Source organism: Drosophila persimilis, unplaced genomic scaffold (genome assembly GCF_003286085.1).
Source record: "Drosophila persimilis strain 14011-0111.01,24,50 unplaced genomic scaffold, DperRS2 tig00000477-arrow-pilon, whole genome shotgun sequence".
Taxonomy (NCBI): Eukaryota; Metazoa; Arthropoda; class Insecta; order Diptera; family Drosophilidae; genus Drosophila; species Drosophila persimilis.
In genome coordinates, this window is record NW_020825313.1 from 3,743,681 (window position 1) to 3,765,413 (window position 21,733).

A 21,733-nucleotide genomic window follows, 5' to 3' on the forward strand; every position below is an offset into this window, starting at 1 on the left:
AAAAAGTGTCAAACCGGCGCGCGTCGAAGAAATCGAAAAATCGGGACACACGGAACTGCACCGCAGAGGATGAGATCTGGCAGACGGAGGAATGGAGGATCTCTTGGAATATCGGCGCCAAATCCGCGGGTGAGCTGGCCGATGGCCGGGATGGAGGATTAAGTAGGTGGGAGTGCGGGAGAAGCCAGTGATAATAAACTTCGATTGTACAACTGAAAATTCTCTCCCCTCGTTTTCACCCTGGTCGGACCCCCGACTGTAATCATATCCTCTTCTCCCTTATATCCCCTCATATCCTCTAGCCCTTACGTTCCCGCTCTAACTCTGGCAACAGGGGTTTTACCCTGCCGGAATTGGAAGCGGTGCGCGTTTCGGCGGATCCGCCCCGACTCGGCTCTGGCAACAAGGGTTTTGCCCTGCTGGAGTCGGGGCGTGCGGCGTCTCTGGTGAGTTTTGCGATGCTCCGTCTCAATGTCCACGTCTGCGTTAAATTACCCGAGTATGCTGCCCCCTTCTATCACCCGCAGCAAAAGTCGTCTTCTATGTCGTGGAAGGCTATCAGGGTATACTCCTTACAGTAAAGGGACGCTTCGATGATCAATGTGATTGTGTAGGCCCTTCCCTTCCGATAGGCATGTCGGGCAGGGATAATGTCGTCTGGCCCCGCATACTTGTATAGTTTAAAGCTTTTTATCGCCCAGGTAATGTTCTCCTGGCTTAGCAGGTGCAGGATAGCATTTGGGGCGACGGAAGGAGGCGCGAGGTAGTTGGATCTGTTTGCATCGCAGCCAGGGAAGTGTGTATTAAGGAGAAAATTTAGCGACTCAACACTGGACGTAGTCCAAGCCTGGTCGGCGTTCTTCAGGTAGCCCAGAGTGGGTGTTGTCTTCGAGAGAACTCTGCGCAAGCGCCAAGCTTCTGAGCTATTCTCGATTTCGCTGCAGAACTTACGCCATGAGGCGCATTTGGCTTTGTATTTGGCCCAGTTCTGCTCAAAGTTTTCAGCCTTAGCTTTGTAGAAGAGTCTCCGGAAGGCTTTCCGTAGTTACCCTAGTTTCGGATTCCACCATTCAGGTTTCTTCCGGCCTCTGTTCTTGCCCGAGGGGCAGGATTAATCGAGCGCCTTTTTGCAGTCGTCGGTGAAGATCTTAACAAGACAAGTCGTGGCCTCCCTGGAAAACTCCTCCTCAGGTGGACACAGGGAGAACACGACAGAGGTAGTCAGAGTACCAAGTCCAGTCTATCCGCCTGATGTTCCGGAATTGAACTGGTTTCGGTAATAAAAGGAGAATACAGTTTCCTGTACCTGTGGTCCGAAAAGGAGTGTTCTTACAGGACCCTCCAGGATAAAATGTTCACCAGTATTTCGTAAGAGGCAAGTGTAAGGTCCAGGACCTCTACGATTTTTAATAATAAAGGTGGGATCTTTTCCACGGTTCAATAGTATCATCTGAGTGGTTAGTAGATAACTGAATAGGTACTCACCCCTTTAATTTCCCCACTTTCAGTGATGTGCGTTGGCGTCGCACCATACAATTAGGCCGGTGTCCTTTGCCTCGTAGTCTGCTATTAGCGCCCAGAGAGGCGCTGGTCGGCTTGGTCATGACATATGTATGGAGAGCAGATCCTCAATGAACGCTCCTGGCCTTCGACGCTCACTGATGTGTGGTCTTCATTGCTGAAATTTGGGAGCAAAAACAAGTAGCAGGGCTCCTGAATGTGGACTATGTCCGCTCCACCCTTGGCTAGGTGAGGCTGCTAGGGCAGACACAGCCTTTATGTAGAGGGCCGCAAATCGAGCGTCTTGGCAGGCGATGGCCTTACCTTGATGCCACCCTGCGTTCACATTTGGGTTGTGGGCCACTATTTTCCTCCAGCTCCTGCAGAAATCTTTCCTGGGGTCCATTTTCCATCAGGTGCTATTTGTTCCGAGGGACAAACCGTCTTAGGCGCAACAGTACAGGACGCCGATGAAGATCTGCGTGAGGTGAGTTTTCTTTGACCCGCTTGATGGGCTTGGCCTGAGTGGGAAGCGCGATCCTCCGCTGAGCATTGCCGTTTTTTAGGGGCCTTGCCTTTGGCTGGCTGGAAGTCCGGCAAGATTGAGGTGGCCCATAGCCTCTGCTCAATATTTTCGGCTGACGACTTGGGGTCCTCTTTGACCAGCATGAAAGCCGCTCGTCACCTGTCCTGGTACGACGGTTTTCTTACCTGTGGTGCAGACACGCTGCCTGCCGCTGTTATTAGGCGTTCCTCGGTCCCAGTGCGCTTACCAGCCGCGATTACGCTCTGCTTATCAGCCACCCCGGTAACCGGTCGCCCTTGGATTCACCCGACTTGGAAGGACCCGGTTGGTTTTCCGGGCCTATCCTCGCAGCGGCTGCTGCCTGAGGACGGTCGACCGTCTCCTTCCCCGTCTTCTTCTAAATGGTTGGTCACTGGGGTTGCTCCCCGGGTGTCGCTAGGTATCCAGAGTCCAGTCCAGAGTGGGTTTATCCCCCTGTAGCATCCGATGGCTAACAGCTTGGGAAGTCTTTACTAGTGGCAGAATTTTGTCCACCGCAATTAACACACTGTATGCGAGATCAGGGGGTTGGGTCGCACATCGCAGCCCATCGAACACTCAAATTGTAGAAGTAAAATAAAGAAAAATGTTCAATCTGAAATGTTTTGATGACAAGGACGTTTCTTCGCTGTATCGGGTCCTGTGGTCACCGCCGAGGCCATGTCCGGCTCTGCTATGTACCAGTCGGCTACTACGAGGTGGTGGGCGAGATCATCCATCTGTAGGGCGACAGACATCTGGCGTAACTGTCGCGATCACGTCCTGCGCACAAGCAAGCCCCTGGCTATACCGCGCGACCCCCCAACCAAATACACACACATAATTATATATATACACAAAACACAACGGTTTTCATTTCTTATGACGGCTACTCGGAGGTTCACTGGATCATCAATTGCGTTGTGGGAGAGTTGAGCTTCGATCCGCCCCACTACCAACAAATACAATTACTAATTACGACAGAGTTATGTGAGTATTAATAATGTAATATGGGGAAGAGAATTAGTGGTGGACATAATATGGTATAGGGAATTATAGTCCGAGCATAAGATCCTAAACGGTTCATGTTAAGAATAATTCGATCTACAAAATGGAAGGCACAACGGAATAAAATTTCTAGTGGATCTAATCGGAGTCGTGAAGTTTATGCGGCTCAACAAACCAGCGCAATCTACGTTCTACTTGATCAAGTGGGGCAAAAAAATCAAATCACGCATTTTTGTACGATTAACTAAGGATGGAAGGTTTATTAATAGCAATTCCCTTATAGTAAGATGAGTGTAGTAAGATGGGTACCATACACGAGAGACGTATTATAAAATCGGACGAACTAGCGAGTTATAGAGACTCTTTGTTATAAAATGGTCGTCAAATTCCTTTCCTGCCGAAAGCTGGCCATTAATAAAGAGTGTAAAAAGTAAGGGGCTTAGATGGCTGCCCTGTGGTACTCCAGAAGTAACCTTAACTGGTGAAGAGAGGGAGTTTTTGAAGAAGACTTTTAAGTCCTGGAATAAAGGCAGCTATAAAGTAAGTGAGTGGTTTACAGAGTTGAATGCCTTACTGAAGTCGATGTACATAACATCCATCTGAAAGTTACCATGAAAGCTTTTAATTACTAAACTTTAACAAATTCGTGGTGGCGTTGAAAATCCTTGCTGAATTGGAGAAAAGTGACTTGCAGAGATGTTGCAAGTGCTGAGTTAAAATTGTCTCAAACATTTTAGAAATAACGGATGTATGTACGGATTAGATGTACCTCTACACTTCTTTACATAAGACTTTCGACCTCGGTAAATCGAATGGGTACGGATGACCAGAGTAGCTTTCCTGAGAATATGTTGTTTGGAAAAATTGGGCAAAGAGATCGGCCATTGTTGATCGCTAGGCTAACATACTATTTAACGAAAGCTGACGAAATATACCCAATTTAAAAGAAGCTTTTTACAATAAATTTACTATTTTTAACGACTTTTTATTACCTGTTTGTTTAAATTTAAGCGTATATGTATATTCCATTAAATTATTTTTCATTCATAGGCCGATGCCAGTTTGGGCATGCATGAGCGCGAATATATTCAGGAGTCCTTAAGCTATGTTCTGCGTATACAAGAAGTGCAGGAAAGAATTAAATTTGAATTCGTTGAAATATTGCTTGCCTTTATTTCCGGCTGGTTGGTTTTTTATCACACAGCTCACGAGCAGGCTGAAGATCACCGCGATTACCTGCAGGATTTAAGGCACAAAGTGCAGAAGGTAAGAGACCATACATATATGTAGTTAAATTAAGACAGAAAAGTTCTTAATTAATGCTTCGAATAATTTACTGTTTCCAATGTCAGACAAAGCAGTTTGAAACGGAGGGTATTCTTAGCCAGATCCGTTATATTTTTCGATCGCCTAATTGCTAATTAATTCCTACAATTATTTTAGCATCAGTAACTTTGTACCAGACTTTAATTCATTTTTAATTTTATAATACTGTTACCACGCTTTAGGGCACGCTTAACAGCCTCTTAACTCAAGTTATTTGCGTCGGGAATCGATTGTAGCACCTCAGCAGCAAAACCGTTCAAGGACATCACAAAAAGCGGCCGCGCTTCCGTTCAATTATTCCTCGACGCTGACGTTTCGAATTGTGGCGTAAAAACGCCAAATGTTGGTGTGCCATCAAATCTAGTTGTAGCAAATTTCAGTTTGGCTGTTGTTATGTTACTGACAGGAAAACCCAATTCCAAATGACGGAATGGGTTTTTGAGCCGATCTTCGAGACGATTATCCACTTGCCAAATTCCCGCATCAAGACGTATGATCTCCTGTTTGATCTCTTCATCCAAAAGCTGAACTGATTCTGAGTTGTCCTGTAGTTTCTTGTCGACGTTGGCCTTTTTCTCTTTTCTCTTCTCCATGGCATCTGTTTTGCCATAGCTTATAATCTTTGTAACTGGGTTTCCCCTTGATCTTCAATCAGTTCACCTTGCTTCACCTTGTAACATCTTTTGCTGTTGATCACCTTGATCCTTCATCTGCAGCACCATCTGTTGTTGTTTGTCACCTTGACCCTTAATCTGCAGCATCATATTCTGACACCAGTTGTTACGTTTATACAGAATTCTATAAATAATCGGTATATATAATGTAAAAACCGAGAGTATTTTTACTATAGCCAGACTTTATTGACCTGGAGATTTTACGAACAACTCCGAGCCCAGACTGGATATGTCTAATATAATACGGGATGACAACACTAGTCAGTCTACTTAATACCCATTCGTTACAATACGATTTATGATGTGTTCAAACTCTTGTGCGGTCTGTAACTAATTCTCGAACTAGCACAAGATCCCATGTTTCTATTAATTATATTATTCTATTAATTCCCTTAATTCTATTCTAATGATATGTATGTACATATGTATATATATTTGGACGTTGATATGTAATCAAGTGGAGATTCAATTACTGCACCATCCAGTGGCCCGTGTGACACCATCAGAAGGATGTTACGCGCGGATCCCAGGCAAAAACCCAGTCCTCCTTCCGCACAACCGACCGAGGGGCGCTTCCGCATGACGCGCGGTGCGTAGCCGAACCAAACGCGAACATGCAAGAAAGATAGCTATTAGACTAACATTCGAGGAAAATTAGCACTAAACTTACTAAGAAACTAAGCATGCAATCAAAATACAAATACCACTACAGTTACTAATTAATAGAAAGGTGTGTAAGGATTAATAATTTTATAAGAGGAAGAGAATTAGTGTTGGATATAATATGGTAGAGGGAATTATAATCCGAGCATAAGACCCTAAACGGTTCATGCAAGGAATAATTCGATCTACAAAGTGGAAGGAACAACGGTATAAAATTTCTAGTCAGTCTAATAGGAATCGTGAAGTTTATGCGGCTCAACAGATCAGGGCTGTCTATGTCACCCCTGATCAAGTTGTGCATAAAAGTAACACCAAGCATTTTTCTACGGTTAACTAAGGATGAGAGGTTTACTAATAGCAATCTACTAGAGTAAGATAGCATTCTCACACATCTATCCCAGTTAAGGCCCGCGGAGCGAAGAGTAAAAAGTTGTTCTGGACTGATTATATACGGTCCTGGTGTACGGCACCGTACACAGGACCCGTATTCTAAAATCGGACGAACTAGCGAGGTATAGAGACTTTGTTATATGGGTGTCGTCAAATTCCTTTGATCACCTCTTGATAAACTCAAGAACACCTTAAGACCTATTTACCATGGTAGAAATGTGTTCAGAAAACTTCAGCTTGGCGACTAATATTACACCAAGATCATCCACCAAGGTAATTTTCTCCAGAGAACCACCGCATAGGGTATAGAGGGCCAACAAGGGGTTAGAACGATGAGATGTCATTACTTTGCATTTCGAGGCATTAAGTTGTTACAAGTTTTCACAACACCATGACTGAAAGTTATTGAGATCGGATTGCAGCCGAAAATGAAATGAAATGTCCTTATACTGGACACAGAGTTTAACATAATCCGCGTACATAAGTACTCGAGAGTATGTTAATACCGAAGGCAAGTCATTAATAAAGAGTGTGATGAGTAAGGGGCCTAGATGGCTGCCCTGTGGTACTCCCGAAGAAACCTTTACTGGTAAAGAGGGAGTTTTTGAAGAGGACTCCTTGGGACCTGGAAAAAAGATAGCTAGAAAAGATAGCTAACTAGAAATCAGAGGATGTAGGGCGGCTAAAAGGGGTAATATCGGTTGATGATTCGATTCTTATTTTTGGAAGGGAAATCGCGAAGCCAAATGGCCCGAAAGTGGCTACCACGGAGGACAACGTACCACAAATCCACGACCTCGTATTGGCAGATCGCCGATTAAAAGTGCATGACATAGCTGAATCAGTAGGCATCACAAAAAAACGAGTGTCATATCCTTCACGAAATTTTGGGCAGAGAAAGCTGTCGGCGCGATGTGTGCCGCATTTGTTCAATCCGGACAACAAGCGTACCCGTGAGACCATTGCAGAGCAGTGTTTGATACTGTTTATGCGCAATCCGAAGGAGTTTCTGCGTCGTTTCGTGACCTTCGACGAGACCAAGAAGAGACCAAGGACCGGCGAACGTGCTTTGAAGAAGGCGAAGACTGTCTTATTTTCGTTTTTCATTTTTAGGCTTAGTACTTCTCAGACCGCCCTTGTATTAAATACACAGCTGCTGCAATTGAGAAAACACGCTGTATATTGACAAAACAACCAGGTCAGCTGTTTTGTTCGCAATTTTTTTAATTGTGTAAGTAATTTGTATTCTTTGTAATTCTTTAATTCAAAAATGCCGTGACGAAGGCGTACATAATCAAGCTTTACTATTGATCGAAGACATGTGATCGAAGACGCATTTAATCGAGAATTTGAACGGGAACGTGAATATGATCACAAGAAATTGAATATAGATGTTCAAGCAAATGTACCCCTGTTGAATCCCCAACAAAGAAAGTTTATGATACGTTTATATGGTTTATATGGTGGTTTATATTTATATTATATTTGGGTTCCCCCGGTGGAACTGGTAAGACATTCCTCATGTCAATGGTTTTAGCCACTGTCCGTGCGAGATTCAATGTTGCGGTTGCAGTTGCTTCTTCTGGAATAGCTGCCACATTGACAGAAGGATGCCGTACGGCTCATTCACCATTAAATTAATATTGAAGAACCTATATGTAATATTGCAAAATGGTCAAAATTTTGTCAGAATCGAAAATCATCATCTGGGATGAATGAAAAATGGCGCAAAAACGTGCATTAAAAGCAATTAACCGAACATTGAAAGATGTATGCAATGACTCGAGATATTTTTAAGGCGCTATGATTCTACTGTCTGGTGATTTCCTCCAAACACTGCCAGTAATTCCAAGATCAACGCCTACCGACGAAATAAACGCTTGCCTAAAATCATCGAATCTATGGCGCTAAGTGAAGAAACTTCAGCTGGAAACAAACATGAGAGCTGCATTGCAAAATACATCTGCTGAAGATTTCTCAGAGCAATGGCTGACTATCGGTAATGGTCGAGTACCTGTCGACGAATCGAGCAGATTGATTTAATTTCCTCAGAATTACTGTAAATTTGTCAGACCAAAAAACGAGCTCATCAACAAAGTATTCCCAAACATAATTTCCAACTAAATGTTTTTTTAACTCCTTGGATGTCCCACGCTTACCACCGCAAAATTTACGCCTAAAGGTTGGCTCCGTAGTAATCATGCTTCGAAACATAAACCAACCAAAACTGTGCAACGGTACGCGTTTGGTGGTAAGAAAATTGACCAACAACTTGATTTACGCGATGATACTCAAAAGAAAATCCAAGGTGAGGAAATTCTCCTTCCCAGGATTCCGATGATTTCGATGGCGTTTGAGTTTAAAAGACTTCATATTGCATTCGCCATGTTTTATAATAAATCACAAGGCCAATCCTTGAAAGTATGTGGTCTGAATTCTGAATGGTCCAATTATTTGTGGCATGTTTCCAAGCTAAAAACCTATTAAAGAATTGGTAGAATATCGATTATTTATTGCCTCTAAGGCGGAAAAAAGTTCACTGGGTCATGTAAAAATTGTTCGCTAAAAATTAGCCACAGTTAATAGGGAATATTTTTTTGTTGCGTGGCAGAACAACGTCTGCCGGATCAGCTACGGTTAAAAACTTGAAAAGTTCTATCGATTCAGCTGAAATTTCACACATACATACTCCGTTTTACACATTCACAAAAGTTTTCTGATTTACTTTTGAAATCACATAAATTTGGGCTCCCTTTTTCACATTCTGCAAGATTACTTCGTTTTCAAAACAAACACATTTTCGTTGACGTTGGAAAGTAAACGGCTTTTTATACAACAAAACCTTAATTGCAAAAGGAACAAAATAGATGACTTATTGATGCATTTACATCAATTTGACACCTATATCAGGGTAATTTAACTTTTGCTTTCATTAAAAATAATTTTATTTTAACCCAACCTCAAATTTGGCTCGGAAAAAATTGGCCAGGACGACAACAACAAAAATATGTAAAAACTGGAGAACCTTAAAACGAAAACGAAACGTTTTGCCTGAAAACGTAATCCGAAAAAGTAAATGAAAAACTACGCCTGCCTGACTGTTTCTCTTTTACCTATCAATTCATTTGCTGTACCATTTTCGTCATTGCACTAAGTTAGCGTCACGTAAGCGTACCTTTGCCTTTGCTCGCTCAGCACCATGCTCTCATTTCATCATCTATTCTTTATCTATGCTCGTTCTTGTTATCTTTTCTTTCCTATGCCGTCGCTAAGCCGGCAGCAGGTGCTCCTGCTCTAGTTAGTTACCGCTTGATATAGTTGGAGAACAGACCTTTTGCTCGAGATCGGCTCGGTTGCCTCATCCTCAACCTTAACACACAATAAAATTTATAATGTTTCTGACATCCGATCGAAAAGGATGCGGAGCTCAAACATATTTTCTACTTTTGTATTTTAGAAACACAAACGCGGCGCGATTCGTGCGATTTCTCGTTCTTCTTTACTATATTGATTCACAATCTTCCTATGCCTGACTGAATTTTATGTATCGCTTTTTCTCGTCGTTCGTCACTAACGAGAGCTGCAAAGGAGGCTCATCTACATAGCAGAAAACACTTTAAAAAAATTAAAGCGACGTCCTTCCGTGTTCGCACGGAAGACCCCTCGGACCCTATGCCCATTTTCGATGGTGCTGGGTGGCTCAATGGCGTCAAAATCCTGAAATGCAACGATGACCCGACCCTTAGGTGGCTGATGCGCACGGTCTGCCAATTGGAAGCAATGTGGAAGAGGGCCGAGCTGGAGGTCGTGGACAGGGAGATGACTGTGGCATGGGTAGTGTCTACCTGCGCCAGGTGCTCCTGAGCCAGCCATCCATAAAGCTGAGTGTGCTGCAGCTCGATTTGCATAAAAGCAAGGTATCGTCGGCGGAGCTCCTCAATGCAATGGAGCAAGAGCCCACTGACATAGTTCTAGCCCTAGATTACGTCAGGTGATTCAGTGGCCAGACTAAAATCATCTAATTACAACGTAGTCTACTCAACATATATAGGTAATGGAACAAGATACGACTGCGCCACCCGACGAACTAACGAGGGGGAACGTTGTGAGTTGCTGCGGACACCGCAACTCTACAGTTATACCCGATACTAAGTCAGTATGGCTCTCCTCCGGCAGACGCCGCTAATATTAAGCGACACGACAAAGAGTGCGTGCGAGAGAGACAGAAAATCAGTCTAGGCGTGACGTCGGGCGCTGCGTAGCCAGTGCAAATTGATTTTTTCCTTTTGGCTATAAAAATTATCTGATCTGATCCAGATTCAGCAATCGGATAGATATGGTCGTTATCTATGATTCTGCGTTTTTCGTTTTCTCGAATCTGCAATATTGTGGATGCAACAGATTTTCTTCCTTTGTAGGTGCGGAAGGGGGTGGGCGAAATTCTGAGATATACGTTTTATAGTGAGATCTAACAGAAGTGCGGATACTAAATTTGGTTACTCTAGCGTTAATAGTCTCTGAGATTTCTGGATGCCCCAGATTTTCGTCCTTTGCGGGGGCGGAAGGGGGTATGGCGAAATTGTGACACAAAACGGTCAAGGTCCGATATCACAGGAGTGTGGATTGTGGAGTGTGGATTGCCAAATTTGGTTGCTCTAGCTCTTATGAGTTCTGAGATCCTTGAACTCATATTTTGCAATTGGCAAAACCGACCATGAAACCTGTGTGTTAGAGAGAGACAGAGCGAGAAAGAATGAAATTGTTTTCTTGATTCTGGCTATAATAAATATACGACCTGGTTGAGATTTTGCAATCTAGAAGATATTGTCACATTGTCTTCTACGATTCTGCGTTTTTAGTTTTCTCGTATCGTCGAAATTGTGGATGCCACAGATTTTCGCCCTTTGTGGGGGCGGAAGTGGGCGGGGCAAAGTTTTGAAATATTTTTGTAGCAGTGACATATCACAGACGTCTGGATCCAAAACATCGTTGCTCTAGCTCTTATAGTCTTTGAGCACTAGGCGCTGAAGGGGACGGACGGACAGACGGACAGACAGACATGGCTCAATCGACTCGGCTATTGATGCTGATCAAGAATATATGTACTTTATGGGGTCGGAAACGATTCCTTCTGGACGTCACACACATCCACTTTTACCAATACTCATTTTGAGTATCGGGTATAAAAATTCTGGTCACAGAAGCCGGCTCTAAAAACCACCAATTCTCATTGGTGCAGGTTCCATTTCTTTCCACAATGAGCATCAATGAGAGAGGGGAGGAACTTCTAGTCTTTAACATATATTATCAACTAACTTAGACATAGCAGGGGAGAAACACACCTTTGTAGGTATTCAGCTCGTCAAACATGCTGGACAGATCCTTCCATCCGTCTCAGATTAAAAGTGCGATTCTCGCGTGCTCGCGTTCCCGGTGTTATGCGTAGCCTTTGCTTTAAAAGTGTTTTCTAATTTTTTTTTTCTATTCTTAAGTTGTTCTTTTAAAATTTTTAAAATCTGTTACTTTTTTTGGTGTTGTTTTCAGAGATAGTGCTTCCTTTATCACATACCTTAAGTATCTACCATATCTGAAAAAATATCAAGTATTTGAAAATTTAAAAAACAAAAACTAAAACTTGAAAAAAAAAAGTCGATTTAAGTGCTTGTTTTGAAGCAAAACGACGGCAGAAATTACGTGATCTAAGAAGATCCAAACATCTTAGATGCAACACTTGTGTATTAAACATGTCTGATGAACTGTAAGTAACAGTATGCAAATTGAAAATTAAATTGATAATGGTCAAGATTTCAGATTTGTAAAGTCATTTCGGATCGACAAACTTTCAAAATGATTTTGGAGAACGATTATTTATTCTTTCCCCCGGATATAAAGAACCAGCGGTAGTTTTAAAATAAAATAAAACAGCTGTGCTCACCCAGATATTATGTTAAGCGCTTGTTACAAGCACAGTCTGAGCTGTTACATTCACATTTGGGCTGTTATGCGCAAACATTTATTTCTTGCCAACTTTCCGATAACCAAATCGGACTGCGTCAGCTGTTTGCACCAAAACAAAAATTGTTGTTGTCTTGAGGTTGGGTTAAAATAAAACTATTTATAAAGAAAGCAAAAGTTAAATTACCCTGATATAGGTGTCAAGTTTATGTTAATGCATCAATAAGCCATCTATTTTTTTTTCCTTTTTCAATTAAGGTTCGTTTCGATGTATAAATTGCCGTTTACTTTCCAACGTCAACGAAATTGTTTTCGTTTTGAAAACGTGAGCCCCAATTTATGTGCATTCAAAAGTAAATCGGAAAACTTTTGTGAATGTGAAAAACGGAGCCTGGCTGAGTATAAAATGTACACTCGGGCTTAGAGGCCCAATTAATATATCCATACAAATAAAATATAAAACCGACTTTTCGTTAGTTTCAAAACTCCAAATTTTTTAAAAATTGAACATAATATTATCATTTGTAATTTGAAAGATTAATATATCCCAGACAGTAAGCTACAGTAAGCTATTTGCATTTATCAGCTTTTCAGAATTGCAAAGATCAAACTTCAGCGGTCTGGATTCTAGATCAGTTTATGTGACCTGCGACCTTTTTTTCCGTTTTTCGTGCGAGGTTTCATCCCATATAAAATCATATTTTTTTGTGTGAGGTTGCTACACTTAAATCGATTGGCTAAATTGGTGTTTGCGGAAAATATGAAGTACATAGTTGACATTTATGTATCTATAGCTACAGAGACACCTGAGATGGCTTCCCACAAATTAATTTGTTGTAGTATTTCTAAAAATTTCATTTTGACACTACATATTTAAATTTTTACACCCGATACTCAAAATGAGTATATATTAGATATGTTAGATATGTGTAGTATATTAGATTTGTGGTAAAGATGTGTGTAACGTCCAGAAGGAAGCGTTTCCGACCCCATATGGTATATATATTCTTGATCAGCATCAATAGCCGAGCTAATAGAGCCATGCTTGTCTGTCCGTCCCTATGAGCGCCTGGTGCTTGGAGACTATATTAAATAAACCAGCCTTAGCTGTACATAAGTCGAGGGATCAAAGATTGATGCTGGCTATTCGCCGGGGCTGTTTTGGGCTGCTAATCCCTTTTGGCGCGCCCCTTCTCTGCTGCCGTTCCTGTTTCGTGGTTCCATGCTACTGTTTACTGCTTCTCCTGCTTTTTTTTCTTCACTTTTCACCTTTTACTTTTTCCCTACATTCCCTACAAACTCTCCCCTCGTGGTCCCTGCTCGTGCGCCATCTGGAATAAAGTTCTCAGGCCGAGGTACAGCTTCTCAGTCTGTCCAGGGCCCGGTCCTTCCGCAGCTTCTCTGCCGCTTTGCAGCTTTCGGTTGCCGGCCTCTGCTCGCGGGTGTATGCGCGTAGGACCGTCGGCTCTCTTGCTTTGGTGGCGTGGGTGTGAGAGCGATCGGCGGCTCTCTGTTTCTCTCTCTTCCGAGCCGTTTCTCTGGCTGCTCTGGCTTCGGATGCGTGGGTGTGAGAGTGGGTGCTATCGTTGGCTCTTTCTCCGTTTCCCTTTTTTTTGTGCTTTTTCTCTTGTTGTTCGTAGTGCGCTGCTGCTGTGTTGCGATAGGTCCACCACTGGTGATGTTCTGGTTGGTTCTTGGTACTGGTTCCGGTTTCGTGTTCTTTTTACCCTATATTAAGTAACAGGCTTCGTCGTTTTGGGTTTCCTTAATATATTTCTTATTCTAATTGGGGAGGTATCTACAGAGGGGAGGGTAAATCAAAATTCATAGCTTTGTGTGTTGGTGGCTCAAAAATTATAATTAATATCATAATCATAAGTTGTCCCTCCAGGGGATGGTGTCGCTGCCCTTTTGTGAAGGTCGTGCCTTCACAGTGTTTCTTAAATGATGTTGACTTAGAATCCGAGGAAATGAAGGGAAAACTTTGCTGATTACATCAGATCTAGGCAAATAATACCAAGGATATTAAAAAAAAAAAATTATGCTTTCTCATACGCGTATTGTCGAAATCCATTTATATTTACATTATAACCGCAAGCCCTAAACTTATGAATAAGAGCAAAGACATCTGTTGTCTTAGTTGCATTTGAATCATATTCAATATTGCTCAATCATAGTGGACGATATGATTTTATTCGATCCGCGAACTTACCAACATTTAATGGGAAGTCTATATGAACTGTGAGCGACACACTCAAAAAACGAATCCATTCGTGTAAGGCGTATAAGCCGCACTCAAATAACTCAACGTACATTTTTTTACTTTTTCAAAATTTTTGAATGAAAATATGGCATTTAAATAACGAAGGTTTTCAAAATACATATGTGTCTCCAATACCAACAATTTTGAGGTTATGTCTTCTGTGTACCATACTATAAATAAAGCTAGAAATAGCACCAATTGAGGGTTAGCAGCCATAAGCAAAAGATTTTTTTATATTTGAATTCACAATGAACGAAACTAACAGAATATGTGTATTTCCCCCGATTGCTGGGAGAGTTCTTGATTTATTTTCACTCCACGCAAGGCGACTAAAATTGATATTAATTTGATATCTGCGTAGCTGAGCACGCGAAAATTGCAATAAGCTGAAGCTTGCGAACCATACTTTAGGTTCGATAGTTGATAACTGTTCGGTTGCTCGAAAAATACAAAAAACGAGGGAACCTTTTGAGTCGCAGCTACTGCAGACATCATTTATACCCGATACTCAGTCTGTATGGGTCCTCTCCGCCAGAGCGCGCACACATTGCACGACGAAGATTGTGAGAGAGAGCGAGAGAAAATGAGTAGGCGCTTGGATGGTTTTGCGTAGCCACCGCAAATTGATTTGTTCTTGTTACCAAAGTGATTTGGTGGGACTCTGGGCGTGAACAGCTCTGGTGTGAAAAGCAATTCTTTTTCTCCATTTACAAATAAAATATGACTGATAACCTGATCAATTACAAAATGAGGGGGAACTTTGTGAGTTTAGGCGGACACCGCAACTCTACAGTTATACCCGATACTTAGTTAGTATGGCTCTCCTCCGGCACACGCCACGAATATCAAACGACACGACAAAGAGTGCGTGCGAGAGAGACAGAAAATCAGTCTAAGCGTGACGTCGGGCGCTGCGTAGCCACTGCAAATTGATTTGTTCCTTTTGGCTATACAAATTATCTGATCTGATCCAGATTCAGCAATCTGATAGATATGATCATTATCTGCGTTTTTAGTTTTCTCGAATCTGCAATATTGTGGATGCAACATATTTTCGTCCTTTGTGTGGGCGGAAGGGGGTGGGGCGAAATTTTTAGATATACGTTTTATAGTGAGATCTGAAAGGAGTGCGGATACTAAATTTTGTTACTCTAGCCTTAATAGTCTCTGAGATTTGTGAATATCCCCAGATTTGCATTCTTTGCGGGGGCGGAAGGGGGTGTGGCGAAATTTTGAAATAAACTCGTCTCGGTCCGATATATTAGGAGTGTGGATACCAAATTTGGTTGCTCTAGCTTTTATAGTCTCTGAGATCTAGGCGCTAATGTTTTACTCTAAGCAAAACCGGCTATGCTACGTGTGTGTTAGAGAGAGACAGGGCGAGAAAAAATTAAATTGTTTTCTTGATTCTGGCTATAATAATTATACGATCTGGTTCATATTTTGCACTCTAGAAGATATAGTCATCCTTTACGATTCTGCGTTTTCTGTTTTCTCGTATCTTTGAATTTGTGGATGCCACAGATTTTCGTCCTTTGTGGGGGCGGAAGTGGGCGGGGCGAAATTATGAAATATTTTTGTAGCAGTGACATATCACAGACGTCTGGATCCAAAACATCGTTGCTCTAGCTCTTATAGTCTTTGAGCACTAGGCGCTGAAGGGGACGGACAGACGGACTATGTCCGGACTAGCCCAACTATGCACCCTGGGCACCCTTGCCCGATCGAGAGGTACCCCGTTCCGGCATGGGAAGGCGTACCGCCAGGACACGCTGAGGGCCCAAGCCCTCGCAAGCGCCCTTGAGAGCTACTCTGCAAACGATGCAGACGGAGCCAACGATATGGCGACCAAATTGGCGGACGCACTTGAAGGCGCCTGCGACCAGAGCATGCTACCGAGAGGGACGTTCCGGAAGCACAAGGATCCAGTTTTCTGGTGGGGCGAAGCGATTGCGGTTCTCCGTAGAACCTGCCACCGGGCCAGAAGGCTGCTCCAGCGAGCCAGAGGCACACCGCGCTTGGCCCGATGCAGCGAGACCTACAAAGCGGCGAGGAAGGATCTGAAGACCGCCATAAGGAACAGCAAGAGGGAATGCTTCCTTAAAGTGTGTGATGCCGCCGAAGAGGACCCCTGGGGAGGCACGTACAGGATGGTGGTGAAGAGGCTGAACGCGGGCAGCAAAGCTCCAACAGATCCAGAGGCACTGGAGGGTATAGTCAGGGTACTGTTTCCTCGAGGACGGCAGATCCCTAGCTCCCTGCGGTTCGAGCATAGCCCGAGCGACATCTTCGAGGTTACGGAAGCCGAGGTGTTGCAGGCAGGCCGAAACCTGATACCTAGGAAGGCTCCGGGTCCGGATGCGATCCCCAACAGCGCGTTGAAGCTGGCACTTCTTCTACTCCCGAGGGAAGTTGCGGGCCTTTTCAACAAATGCCTCCAGGTGGGGACGTCCCCCGAGAGGTGGAAAAGGCAACGGCTGCTAACATTAACCAAGCCGGGCAAGACGCCAGGGGTGGCCTCTTCCTACAGGCCCATCTGCCTTCTGGACTCCATGGGAAAAGTCTTCGAAAGGGTGATCGGTGCGAGGCTGAGCGCAGCCATCGAAGCAGCAGGCGGTCTCTCCCAGAACCAATACGGGTTCAGGAAAGGGAGGTCGACGCTGGACGCCATCTTGAGGGTCGTACAAACGGCGGAGGAAGCCATTGCTGGGACTAGGTGGAAAGGCGGAACCAAGTCCTATTGTCTGGTGGTGACACTGGACATAAGGAACGCCTTCAACTCGGCCGACTGGACCCGGACGCTGGAGGCACTGAGGTCCTTCAACATCCCGGGCTACCTACTGAATATAGCGCGCAGCTATTTCAGCAATAGGGTGCTGACAATGGACACATGTCAGGGCTCTAGGGCATACGAAGTCTCAGCCGGAGTCCCGCAGGGCTCCGTTTTGGGACCTCTGCTCTGGAACGCCATGTACGACGGGGTCCTACGGCTCCCGATGCCAGCCAACACTAACCTGGTGGGTTTCGCTGACGACGTCGCAATAGTGGCGATAGCGAAGGAACTTGTCGCAGTGGGAGTGGAGTGGAGGAGTGGAGGCAACGTACAGACTGTGCGCCATTAGGATCGCGTGCTCGTTCCGGACCATCTCAGACGAAGCCGCGTTAGTCATTGCCGGGCAAGTTCCGCTCAGGGAGCTGATAAGGGAGAGGAAGGAGATCCATGATGCCATGACGGACAGTGCAGCCGAGGTACGCTCCAAAGCAGAAATTAAGGACGCCGCCAGAAGGACCAGCATAGACAGATGGCAGACTCGATGGGACCACTCACCAAAAGGCCGATGGACCCACACCCTCATCCCAAGCATAGCATGCTGGATTGAAAGGAAGCACGGCCAGGTGTATTTCTACCTTACCCAGGCACTGAGCGGACATGGCTGCTTCCGCGGCTACCTCAAGCGCTTCGGCCACGAGACAGAGGACTGGTGCCCCGAGTGTGGCACAGGCATAGAGGAGGACGCTCGCCACGTCCTCTTCGACTGCCACAGGTTTGACCTCGAGCGTCAGACATTGGAGACAGTAGCAGGGTCTAGGGTCAGCACCGAGACTCTGGTGCCGCTGATGCTGGCAGACCCGAAGGTGTGGGAAGCGGCCGCGGAGTTCGCCTCTAGCGTGATGCGAACGCTTAGGTCCTTGGAGAGAAGGCGGAAGGAGCAGACGGAGTAGGAGTCCACGCCACTGCGAAGCAATGCTTTGCGGCAGTACTGCAGTCCGCGGGGCCCCTAGTCCCAACATACTCTTGTCCGTTAAATATAAATTGTATAGTATATATTATAGAGCAAATAAATAAGTATATGAATATAAAAAAAAAAATCTAATATACCCCAATACTCATTTTGAGTATCGGGTATAAAAAAATGTTTTTAAGTGCGCTGGGTTTACGGGCCTCGTGGGTGATGCCATCTCCAAATGAATGACAGTTGCGAGGCATGCCGTGCTGTTGAGAAAGATATGGTAACTTTTTCGAAGCAGTCGCGGAGTGGCTTTTAAGAGCTGACCGTTGGTTTCGAGAACCAATTCGATAGGCTCTTAGCCATGGAGTCCTACTTTACATTACTTTAAGTACTACTACTAGTAACGCCTAGGCAAAAAAAGTAACACTAACTCCGACCACTTAAAGTGTAGCAGCTGATTTCGTTTGCCACTCCAAGGGCAACGACAGCGATATAGATTTGGAAACCGAATTCATCGCCTCGGAGAACATGCAGCCGGAAACGTCGATAGCGTCGATTTCGATCTCACCAGTAAACAGACGTTCCGGACCTCCGGAACTGATGATGGTCCCACCAAAACGACAAGTTTGTGTCTCACGGCTGGCCCCTGTCCTCACATCTAATGATGTAACTGCTTTTATTGACAGCTAAATAAATAATGTCGGGTTAGAGGTGGAGAAATACTATTAATCTTATGCCAGCGAGATGTCGTCTGTTATGTTAAGCGTCTCCCCAACTCATTTTGACACCATTTTTTCTGACAAAACCATAAAACTATCCTTCCTCCTATTAAATTACCAAACTTTTAGAGACTTACGCAGTAAGCTTAACACCCTTTTACCGAGACCTATCTAAAACCGGACGTTCTTAGTTCCGAAGTGTCCAAACACTTCACAGTGCAGGCTTAACAATAACTGGAAAAATTCATTACTTGCTCGTATATTGCGCCTTCTTTGGATATCTAAATTTATGAGCAGCACTTGTCCGCTTTAACCGCTGTTTCTCGCTATCTGATAAAGATCATATGATAGTTCTTGGTGACTTCAACTTGCCAGGAACTGTTTGGTCTTCGGTAAAAGAGTCTAGTAACCTAGTGCCCATGTCACGACATGACTTTGTTGACGGCTTGCTTGACCTGTCCCTGTCTCAAGTCAACCATGTGAAAAATTCCTTGGGTCGATTGCTTGATTTGTGCTTTGTATCGGATCCGACCATAGTGTTGTTAACCCGAGCCCTTCCACTCACTATACCTGAAGACGCCTATTGGCGTAGGCTCGAGTAGGCTACCTGAACGTGTCCGTTGCTTTCGTAAAGCCGACTTTGCGACGCTTAATAACCTCATTAGGGATTTTGATTGGTTCGCTTTGTACTTGTGCACTGATGTCATAAAAGGCACAAACATTTTTTACAATGCTCTTGGCACATTTTTGGATTCTTGTGTCCGGTTTTCTTTTCCGATTAGATCTGGAAAGCCTCCTTTCAAATTTATAAATAGCCCCATTATATTTATTTTTTTGACCAGACCAAAAATGCATTTTTAGCAAAATTTAATAATTTCATACATTTGAGCACGATACATACATATGTACTTATTATTTTGGCCAGTAGGGTATGTTCTTTGAATCATTTATTACTAAAGTCTAAAAGCAGATTCTATGCCTTGGAGCATATGGCATAACTGATACTGGGACCCAATTCGTATAAAAACATATTGACAGACATTATGCAACCAAATGCTGAGGAAAACATGCTCTTGAAATGGGTCTTTCAACTAGACAATGACCCAAAGCACACCTGACAACTGGTCAAGGCTTGATTTAAGGAGAACAAGGTAAACGTCAATCTCATGACATAAACTCAATTTAAAATCTATGGGGATAAATACGATTTAAAACAGCCAACAAATTTGGGAAGTTTGTACAAAAAAAAACATGGTATGAAATGTCAGTGGAGGCTTGCAGCAAATTCATTGCTAGTATGCCAAAAAGAATCAACTAAATCACAAAAGATAAGGATGGCTATACCGTATACTAGCGTACGATTACTAATAGTAAGAAAATAATTTTAAAATGTTGGTACACTTTGAGTTTTTGGCCTTGAAGAATTTCTGTTCTTATTATTTTGACCACCCCTTGTTTATGTTTTTTATATTTATAATCTACTGTCAGTTAGAAAACTAAATGTGAATTGCATTTTTTCTCTACATTTATTAAAAAAGTATTACGTGACATGAAGAAAGCTCATGAGCGTGTACTTATTATTTTGTCCAGTAGTGTATATAAACAAATTCTCGGGAAAATGTAGAGATATATTTTTGTAAAGTCCAATCAAAGTTAAAACAGCCAAAATTGTCTTTAGTTTGCAAAACTAGTTTTTCGATAGAACTGCCTATGCAACTGATCATATTTTTGAAAAGTTTTCCTAAGAAGGAATACACCTTATAAAAGATACCAAAAACAGAATTATACGTTACATAGTTTACTTTTTTCCACCTGAAACATGCAGTATGCGAATGAAATTTTAGCACAGTTTTATATAATTTAAAACTTAGAGTGCTCATATCTTCTAAATTAATAGTCCGTTGAATATTCGATTGAAGTGATTGAACGTAGAAATGACCAAGAGTTTGGAACTCGATGATACTTCACAGTAAACCCGAAGTCGCCCGTGTCTGCCTGCCAACACATATCGAGAATCTTCTGTTCATACTAATTCCATCCGACGCTCACAGCGCGTCCTGGTGGGCCCAATGCCGACTCCAGAATAGGTGAGTTGAAAACTGAAATCCACCATATGTATCTCCTTCACTCGGGTATATACACTGATGGCTTCGCTCTTGGTAGCAAAGCTGTGCTTTCACATAAGTCATCCACATAATGAATGTCGATGATGGCCTTGACTGCTCTTAAATCCGAATGTGAAAACTTCAGAATTCGTAGTCTTTACGCTTGGCGAGCAAGCTCTGTCAGATGTCTGTCATCGCCATTTCTTCACAGAACGTTGGGAGTATCTGTCTTCGGGTCGGGTCAGAACTTGATGGAACATCTCCTTGATGTCGCCACAGACTCCAACCTTGTCTAAAATGAAAGAGCACAGCTGGCAAGAGTTTATAATGTGAGGTCCCTTGGTTAGCGCCGAATCTAGCAATGTTCCTCCAACTCTGGCTGCAGAGTTAAAAACCGGGTTTTCGACTCCCAAGTGTGGCAAGTACCATAGCCTGTCGCTTTCCACTGGAACCTCGTTGATATTCGGACGTTGACATGCATCTTACAAGAGGCGATGCAATTACTGCACCGTCAAGTGGCCCGTGCGACATCAGCAGAAGGCTGTTAAGCGCGCGGATCCCAGGCAAAACCCAGCCCTCCCCCCGCCCAACCGACCGAGGGGCGCTACCGCATGACGCGCGGTGCGTAGCCGAACCAAACGCGTACATACAAGAATGACTAATATTCGAGGAAAATTTGCACTACACTTACTAAGAAACTAAACATGCATTTAAAATACATTTACGAATACCACTTCACATACCACTGTGAGGATTAGTAATTTAATAAGAGGAAGAGAATTAGTGGTGGATATAATATGGTAGAGGGAATTATAATCCGACCATAAGACCCTACACGGTTCATGCAAGGAATAA

At 43.5% G+C, this 21,733-nt stretch overlaps 1 protein-coding gene across 2 annotated transcripts in view; it reads left to right on the forward strand.

The window, feature by feature from the left end:
• Positions 1-21,733, forward strand: part of LOC6603208 (rho GTPase-activating protein 26) — a 287,480-nt gene that overhangs the window by 55,729 nt on the left and 210,018 nt on the right. For both annotated transcript variants that reach the window (XM_026989983.1, XM_026989982.1), the window contains exon 4: positions 4,103-4,318. In XM_026989983.1, coding sequence (XP_026845784.1) covers positions 4,103-4,318 — 216 coding nt within the window. The remainder of the gene's footprint in view (positions 1-4,102; positions 4,319-21,733) is intronic.